The sequence below is a fragment of the Silene latifolia genome, chromosome X (assembly GCF_048544455.1).
Source record: "Silene latifolia isolate original U9 population chromosome X, ASM4854445v1, whole genome shotgun sequence".
Taxonomy (NCBI): Eukaryota; Viridiplantae; Streptophyta; class Magnoliopsida; order Caryophyllales; family Caryophyllaceae; genus Silene; species Silene latifolia.
The window spans coordinates 143436300-143446019 of record NC_133537.1 but is presented as its reverse complement, the minus strand read 5'-3'; the positions used below and the strand labels follow the sequence as shown (position 1 = coordinate 143446019).

Sequence of the window (9720 nt, the reverse complement as noted above, 5' to 3'; positions counted from 1 at the left end):
GTATTATTTCCTTTTTCTCTAATTGGCACCGCGAAACAATGGTTGAAAAGCCTTGACAAGGCTACTCTTGAAATTGACTCGTGGAAGAAGTTGGCCCTAGCTTTCTACCAAAAATTATACCCTCCGGAAAAGACTAACATGCTAAGAGCTCAAATTAAGGAATTTGTCGCTCATGTCCTCATCATGGACTTAGCGAGTGGTTCTTGGTACAACAATTTTGGAATGGTCTTTACGAAGACTCAAGAAACATTCTCAACATGGGATAAAATGGTATGTTCACCGAAGTTTACGATAATCAAACTTGGAACAAGATTGAGGAAATGGCGGTCCATAATTCACAATATAGTAGACCTCGCAAGTCTACTAGAGGAGGAAAGCATGAAGTGGACTCTATTACTCAATTGGGTGCTCAACTTAGTGCTCATATTGATACTATCAACTTGAAGTTTTAGAAGGCTATGGCTAAGCTTGAAGAAGCCTCAAAATCACCAAAGCATCACCAAAGTGAATGTAGGGGAACAAATTGTGGAACTTTGGGACATGACCAAAGTGAATGTAGGGGAACGAATGAGCAAGTGAACGCTTTTCAAGCATACAAAAATGGTACCCCTTATTCCAACTATTACAATGAAAACACCAAATTCCACCCAAATCTCTCATACAAAAGCCAAAATGTTAAAAACCCTCAACCGACATACACCCCACCTCCCATGAGAAACCAAAATCAAAGACCCTTTTTCAACCAAAACCAAGGTTATCAAAATGAAACTCCATACAATCAACAAAATGACCAATGTTTTGATGTTCAAAAATCGGTCCTCCAAATGCAAAAGAATCAACAAGAATTTTTCACTCAAATGCAAAAAGATAGCCAAGCAAAATACATCACCATCAACAACATCCTAGCCCACACAAAAATGATGGAAACTCAAATGACCCAACTAGCATCTTCAAACTCTCAAAGACAAATGGGGAAATTACCACCTCAAAGTAATCCCCCAAGACATGAAACGGTTAGTGCCATTCACTTGAGGAGTGGTACGAGATATGAAGGACCAGAGAAGCAAGTTGAGGATGAAGTTATGGAAGCTAGTGACAAGGAAAGAGTTGTGCAAAACACTAGGGAAGAAGAACCCACCAATCAAGAAGTTTCAAAGAAAAGTGAAGAAAAGGCCAAAGAGAAAGAGCCAATTGTGATTAGACTTCCATTCCCGAGTCGTCAAGCTAAGCCTAAGTTTGATGACCAACTTGGAAAATTCATGGAAATTGTGAAGAATTTAGAAGTCTCGATTCCTTTCACGGAATTGATCAATCACGTTCCGGCCTATGCAAAGTACATGAAGGACATCCTTACGAAGAAGAAATCAATCCGGAAGCTTGAGACTATTGCCTTAACTAAGGTGAGTAGTGTCATCCTTCAAGGGAGTTCACCTCCAAAACTCAAGCATCCGGGAAGTTTCTCCATTCCATGCACTATTGGTGACACTACAATCAACAAAGCTCTATGTGACCTTGGGGCAAGTGTTAGTGTCATGCCATATTCGGTTAGCAAGAGGCTAGGAATGGGAGAACTCAAATGTACCAACATCACGCTTCAAATGGCGGAAAGATCAACAAAGACACCTTTAGGGGTATGGGAAGATGTTCCCGTGAGAATTGGAAAATTCTTCATCCCGGTGGATTTCGTTATTGTTGACATGGAAGAAGACTCCAACATTCCTATTATCTTAGGAAGACCTTTCTTGCACACTGCAGGAGCGGTGATCGATGTGAAGCAGGGAGAACTCAGCCTTGATGTGGGAGATGAAACCATCACTTTCAATCTTGACAAGACCATGAGAGCTCCCCGATTGCATGAGCCATGTTTTATGTTTGATCACTATAGCCGGAAGGATGATAGGAAGAAGTTGGAATTTCAATGGAAAAAGAAAGTGGATGATGCTCCATCAAAAGAGCAAGGAAATAGCAACAATGAGAGCTTGAAAAGCTCACCCATGACAAGTGAAGAAGATGGCCTCATTGGCCAAGACAAGAAAGAAGGAGAATTGTCTCTATAAACTCAAGAAATTTTTAATGATCAAGTAGACGAAGTTTGCGGTCTTTGGGATGATGAGTTCGAAGGGATATTCAATCCCTATATTGGTAATGCTATGAACCAAGACCATCATGGAGAACAATAAGTGCAAAAAAACTACTGAGGACCTTTATCATGATAATGAGCAAGCTTTCGAATACTTCTTCGAGGTGTTGAGTAACATCAACAACACCTTGAACATGCCCCCTTGACATCTCACATTGGATGACAGTTTGGTGGAGTCCTCCCTAAACCACCATTTGTAAATATTCTAACTCTCTAACTTGTATTTCAATTATTACATTGCATTTTTGTCATTTTTGGATTTATTTTTGTGCCTGGATCAAGATATTCATCATTTTGAGAGAAGTGAGGGAGGGACTTACGATTTTATTGATGTGTAGTGCTTTACCTTAGTGTGGGGATAGCAATTGCCTTTGTAGTGCCCCTACAAGGAAGAACATGAGAATTGAAGAATGAAAATGACACGGGTTACGAAGTACCCACGGATGAACCTGAATCCGTGTGGTCAGGGAGGAATTCGAGCGGCCAAACGGACAATCCGCTCGTCCTGAAGAACCCGAGCGTCCAAAGTCACCAGACGCTCGTCTGGTAGAGCTGCAGAATACAAAAAAACTGGTCTGTAAAAAAATCTGAGCGTCTCAGCTGAGAATCCGCTCGTCTCATTTTGGACGACCGTCCTTCACAAAAGACGCTCGTCTTTTCAATAGCAAAAATCTGGGATCTTCTCTGTAAGAGAATCCGAGCGTCTACCCAGAAAGACGATCGTCCCTCCACAAAGAATCCGGCCGTCCCGATGCCACGTCCGCTCGTCCTCCGCTGCACTTTCAAATATAACGGTTGATTTAAACCCTTTTTCTCCCATTCATTCTCATTTCTTCAACATATAAACACTACCCAAAACCCAAAAACCCTAAAAACCCTCATCCTCTGCATCAACAAAATCAAATTTCCTCAACCAAATCAAATCCAAACTTCCTCACATCAAAAATTAATCACTCCTTTTGCAACAACAAGTGATTCAAACACCAAAATCTTCAACCTTTGAGTCGATTTTTAGGATACAAAGCAACATTCATTCATCCGAAATTGATTTGGGTATAACTAAAAATTGAAGATTTCAATCTTTCATTGGTGTAATCAAGCAAAGGAGAATGGTAAGAACTAAAGGAGGTAATAAGGCACACCCAATGAAGACACTTTCCAAAATACAACTAGCTCTTCAAGCAAAACAATTGTCAAAGGCATTGGTAGTCCATGAGGCAAGGTTGGAGGTTAAACAACAAGATCCCCCTATGGAAGCTACAACATCAACAGCTCCGGTCATCGAACAATTATCCAATTATCCGGAGGTAACTTTCACTTCCGACTCTCATAGGGAGAAATTCATTCTCTTTGCTAAGAAAACCATCATGCCTACTAAGTTTATTTGTGAAGATGCATTGTCAAAATTGGGTGTTCTTGAACAAACCAAAACCTTCTTTGAGTCTATGGGATTGGGTAAATTGTTTACAATGAAAGAATTGACATACCCCTCCCTCACCTTGGGATTTTTAAGTTCTTTGAAAGTCACAAGGGTGGAGACTCGAACCAACATCGAGTTTCGTCTTCAAAATATTGATAGACGCATAACTTATGGCGAATTGGGTAAGATATTAGGCCTTAGTGATAACCCGAAATATACAAAGACTCCTATCAAGTATGACCCCGCACCTCTTTGGATGGCAATTTCCGGAAAGAAATTCATACTCTTTCATGATTGTCGTGCTCTCTTAGTCCACCATCTGGGCATTAGAGTATGACATAAGGTCATTGGGAATACTTTGATAGCTATAAATGGCACAAATCATCTTACCAAGCTCGATTGTATTCTTCTTGAGTAGGCCTTGAACATTGGGAGGGAATTTACCAAGCCATACAATGCTCTAAGACTTTTGGTTGAACGATGGCTTAATGTCGATTGTGGCAAAGAAGGCACCGCCTTTATTGTCAATGGAGGACTAGTTACCCATTTGGCTAAGCATTTTAACCGGGATTTCAACAAACCAACACCTATTTGCCGGTTTAAGGAGGCTATCTTGTTGATATGGACACCATGATTCACAAGTTCAAGTGGGTCAAGCACGACACTCTTGACGACAAATATGGGTGGTTAACAGATGAAGCTAGATCCTTCACCTTGCCTTCCAAAATTTGCCGATTGAATGTTCACCGACCGAACTACCTTCTCCCACTCTCCGAAGAGACCGAGTATATCATTCAACAACAAAGAGGTGAAATTGCCGAGCCCTCCTCCTCCATTATCACCCCACCTTACCCATTTGAATACCAAGAGTTCAAACCCAAGGATGTCGAAGTGGGAAATGATTACTTGACACTACTCATGAGGGAAATGCACAAGCAAGCTTATAATGATAAAGTGGATGCTTACAAGGCCCAATATCCGCCCCTCCTACATCTAGCTAGGCAAGGACTTCTTGATCCGTCTTGTCCTTTGCCTAGTTTGGCGGATAGGGAAGTATTCTTTCCTAGAATTCCTAGTGGTGCTAGAACGGGTGGAGAGGAGATGGTTGTTGAAGAGGGTGGTGACCAAGAAGGAGGAGAAGAAGAAGAGGTTCAAGAAGAAGAAGCTCAAGAAGAGGAAGACGAAAGTGAGGAAGAATAAGCAAGTGAAAGAGAGAGTGGACATGATTCCACATCTATGGAGGTTGATGATGCCTCAAGAGATGATGATGATGATGATACGATGGGTGAGGATTAGCAAACTTTGGAGGCTCCTACATTCTTACACCTCCCTTATGGTTTGTCTACTTCTCTTGTTTTTATTTTATCTTGATCATTTAGTTTGTGGAGTCCTACCAACATTGGAGGACTAACACCTTGGCTTCATTAAGGTGTTCTTTATCTTTGTTCCCAACTTGTAAAATCCAAAATGACAATCTTTAGTTTCATGCATTGCATTCCATGTGCATAAACTCCCCCGAAATTCATCAACACTAAGTAGCTGCTGCTTGACCAAATCTTTAGTCCAACAAATCTTCCTCCAAGACCAACTGGTCCCCTGGCCAGGTATATAGTCCTCCCAAGTCTTATCTTTCATATAAACAGCGTGGACCCATCTAACCCACAGGTGATCAGTTTTCTTAGCAATCCACCAGGCATATTTTGCCACTGCAACAATATTCCACCAGTACAGACTTCTCAAACCAAGGCCTCCCTTCCTTTTACTCTTACAAATGCTGTCCCATCCCACCATAGCAGGACCCTCCTTCATGTCAGTACCATACCATAGGAACTGCCTACACACACAATCAATCTTGTGAAGGACAGTCTTAGGTAAAATAAAGACACGAGCCCTGTAATTGTGTAAATTATGCAGTACTGACTTAATCAGCACCACTCTTCCTGCATAGGACAGTTTGCGTGCACCCAAGCTTTTAATTCTACCAGTTACTTTCTCAATCAAATGATGGCAATCATTAACACCCAATCTTTTTGGTGTAATAGTGACACCCAAATAACGGAAAGGAACAGTCCCTCTTTGCATCCCAGAGAGTCTGATTAACCTAGCCATAGTAGAGTTATCAACTCCATTACTATAAATATTTGACTTCCCCTGATTCATATTCAGACCTGAAGCCTTAAAGAAGGTTTTGAAGGCCCTCAACAATAAGACAATAGAAGGATGGTCTCCTCTACAGAACATAATGAGATCATCTGCAAAGCACAGATGACTCAATTGGACTCTCTTGCAGAGGGGATGATATCTGAACTCCTTTTGCTGTTGCACCCAAGCCAAGATCCTGCTCAAGTATTCAAGGCAGATGGTAAAGAGTAAGGGGGAGAGGGGGTCCCCTTGCCTGAAACCTCTTCTCCCCTTGAAATACCCAAAGATATTCCCATTAAGAGCAATATAATAGGTAGGGGTGGACACACATTGCATCAGGATGGCAATAATACTTGGAGGGAAGTTAAGAGCTTCCAACATTTCATGTAAGAAAGCCCACTCAACTGAGTCATAGGCTTTTTGCAAGTCTATCTTCATCATGACTCTAGGAGAGCAAGCCTTCCTATTATACAGTTTAATTAGATCTTGGCAAATGAGAATGTTGCCCACTATGTCCTTTCCCTTAGTGAATGCACTTTGAGAAGGACTGATTATTTCAGGCAAAATAGCACTCATCCTAGTACACAATACCTTTGCAACACATTTATAGATGTTGTTACAACAGGCTATTGGTCTAAACTGGTGAACAGCTTCAGGCACCTCAACTTTGGGAATCAAGGTTAAAATAGTAGCATTACATTCCTTTCAAAGTTTTCCAGAGGTGAAAACACTCCTAACAGCCTTGATAACATCCTTCCCTACAATTGCCCATGTGTCTTTGAAGAACTGACTGCTGTATCCATCTGGGCCAGGAGCTTTGGTCCCAGGGATAGAGAACATGACAGCTCTGACCTCCTCATCAGTCACAGGTTGAAGCAGCAGTTTCTTATGCTCAATTGTAAGGCAAGCTCCTTTCCTCACAATCCCATGATTAATAGGAGCAACTGGTTTGGAAGACCCTAAAAGATTGACATAAAAATCCTGGAATGCATCATGTATGTGTTGCTGAGTCTGACACAAAATCCCATTCTGAGTCTTCACCTGATTAACCCTGTTTTTCATTCTTCTATGTTTGATACTGTTATGATAGAAAGCTGTATTCTCATCCCCTTCCTCCATCCATTGTTCTTTAGACTTTTGTAGTAGGTATTGAGCTCTAGCTTTCTTGAGAAAAACTAACTCCTTTGCACAGGCAGCCTCAGAGGCACAGAGTCCCTCATTCAGAGGGTCTGTCCTAAGCTTCTTTTGGAACTCCTGTAAAGACAATTCCGTGACCTGAGTAATATTCTCAATGTCACTGAAATTATCCTTATTCAACATTTTTAACTTAGGCTTTAACAGTTTCAATTTTCTGATCATTTGGAACATAGGAGTTCCTTAATGGCCATATCCCAGTGATCACTCACCATCTGCTTAAAGTTGTCCAACATAAACCACATGTTGAAGTATTTAAATGGTACCCCCTTCCTACCTCCTTCATGATGAAATTGGATGAGGCAAGGGCAGTGGTCAAAGAGCCCTTCAGGTAAGAAATGAGCAAAACAGTCCGGGAATTGCTTCAACCAGGTATCATCAATAAAGACCCTATCAATTTTGCTATAAACCTTGGAGGAGTGTTCATGTTTATTATTCCATGTGAAGAAGGCCCCCATAGTTTATAGCTCCACCAAATCACATTTTGCTACCATGTCCCTCATAGGCGCAACTTCATTCCAACTGACAGTTGTGCCACCAACTCTTTCATCCATGTGCATAAGACTGTTGAAGTCTCCACACACCATCCAGGCAGAGGTCACACTATTTCTAATGAGGCCTAAATCTTCCCATAAGCTTTCTCTTTCCTTATCTTTATTGAGACCATATACTATAGTGAAATGAAAATTAATATTCCTTAGTTTATCATAAACACTAGAGTGTATAAGCTGATCAGTGATATACTTAACAGTCACCACAAATTGAGAAGGTTGCCATATGAGCCATATTCTCCCCCCTTTATGTTTACTGCTGTTAGTACATATAGACCAATCATCACACACTTTATTTCTAACTTTATTCCAATTCCAACTCTTAACCTTGGTTTCTAAAAGCCCAAACAAACCAATAATATGCTGATAAAGGAACTTTTTTATTTCAAGTTGCTTATTCCTACTATTCATACCTCTTATGTTCCAAAAACCAAGATTACCCATTCTCTAACTGAATTTTCCTGAAGCTACGTTTTCCAATACCCACACTTCGAGAAATAGTCATATTCAAAGCATCTAAGAAAGTAATACCCTGAGGAGAGTATTACCTGCTATCAGGGATTTCTTGTGTCATCATCCGAGATAGAATCCTCCTTGGAAGGGAAGGTTCCTCAGTTACTTTTGGTACTGGAACAGCAGATGTGACCACCTGAGCTGATGCACTATGAGGAGTACTCACAGCCACAGGGGTAACAACTGGTGTTGCAGGAACCTGGGTTACTTTCTCAGTCTGTTTTTGTTTCTGAGCAGGTGCAACAGCCTTAGGTACAGCAGCAACCTTAGGTACAACATCAGTTTTGGTCTTAGGCTTCCAAACACGTTTCACCGGTTTGACACCCTCAGCTTTCCTGCACTGAGCAGTATCATGCCCCATCCCCTTACACTGAGTACACAGAAGAGGCAACCAGTCATAATCGACCCTCACCTTCTGCATACTTCCCAATTCATCCTTAAAGAGTAACTCCTTTGGGAACTCTTGACCAATTTGAACTTCAATGAGGACCCGAGCATATCCAAAGAAACTTCTATTAGCAGTGGCATCATCACACATAATGTAACGCCCCACTTCCTCACTAAGTTTCCTTAGACAAGTATTTCCCCAAAATTTAACCTCTAATCCATGAAGTTTCATCCACACAGGAACTTTCTGCACATCATGCTTAATAAGAACAGCATCAGGTGTCCACTCCTTGATAATCACAGGTTTATTATCAAAGAGAAGATGCCCCGTGTTGAGGACCACATGTTGCTGCTCTTTCGTCTTAAAACGAACCAGAAAAATGTCGTTAGGTAGGAACGAAACCTTGTCAACTCCATGAGTCTGCCAAACTCTCTTAATAAATCCAGCAATCACAGTACTAGGTGGATTAGCACCTAATATATAGCCAAACACAGAAGTCGACCAATAACGTATCTCACCTTCCACATCTTCTTTCAAAATCCAGCAATCATAGTACTAGGTGGATTGCTAAGAAAACTAATCATCAACACTAAATAGCTGCTGCTTGACCAAATCTTTAGTCCAGCAAATCTTCCTCCAAGACCAACTGGTCCCCTGCCAGGTATATAGTCCTCCCAAGTCTTATCTTTCATATAAACAACGTGGACCTATCTAACCCACAGGTGTAATTTCTGTGTTAATTTGCAACTCACTGGAATCCAACTCCCGTATGAAATTCACATGAATTGACAAAAACATGTTTGCCTGCCTTGAGATGATAGAGAATCTAGAGAGAGAAAGTTCTGGTTCTAACTGATTTCTTCATCGTTAAACAATGGCTAAGATGAGGAAATCTGCAAAAAATCTCAATCAAACTAATAATAATAGACATCAATCTAGTAATAGTAATCAAAAAATCCAAAAAAAGTCAGATATTCAGTCTGCTAGTACTAGTACGAATAATACTCATATCAATTCGCCCAAATCGGGAGGGAGGCCATCTCTTAGGGTTTCTCCTCTTCGCTTTGAGGTGGAATTGGAACCTATTGATGAAGAGGAAGAATTACATGATGAAATTACGACAACAGAGGAGAATTCAAGCGATCGTCCTGTTCTTCCCCCGAAATTCATGACATTAGAAATAATACCTATTTTGGTTTGGGGAAGTCCATGCATATGCATTGGGAGCTAATTTAAATTATGCTCTCCGCCATAACAAAAACACATGCATCATGTAGTGTAGCTTAGTGTAGTTTGCATTTAGTTTAGAAGTCATGCATATTCATTGCATAATTTCCTATCGTATTGGCCATTGAGGACAATGCCCATACTA

The 9720-nt window shown here is 40.9% G+C and overlaps 2 protein-coding genes across 2 annotated transcripts; both read right to left on the bottom strand.

Annotated features, from left to right (window-relative positions):
• Nucleotides 1-6407: 6407 nt before the first annotated feature.
• LOC141618470 (uncharacterized) lies at nt 6408-7354 on the bottom strand. The gene is made up of 2 exons (XM_074435585.1): nt 7109-7354; nt 6408-7010 (listed from the first exon to the last, which is right to left on the bottom strand). The coding sequence occupies exons 1-2, from the start codon at nt 7352-7354 to the stop codon at nt 6408-6410; spliced, it is 849 nt and encodes a 282-aa protein (XP_074291686.1).
• A 3-nt stretch (nt 7355-7357) lies between these two features.
• On the bottom strand, nt 7358-9146 carry LOC141618468 (uncharacterized). Its single transcript, XM_074435582.1, has 3 exons — nt 9065-9146; nt 7996-8821; nt 7358-7706 (listed from the first exon to the last, which is right to left on the bottom strand). The coding sequence occupies exons 1-3, from the start codon at nt 9144-9146 to the stop codon at nt 7358-7360; spliced, it is 1257 nt and encodes a 418-aa protein (XP_074291683.1).
• Nucleotides 9147-9720: the final 574 nt, after the last annotated feature.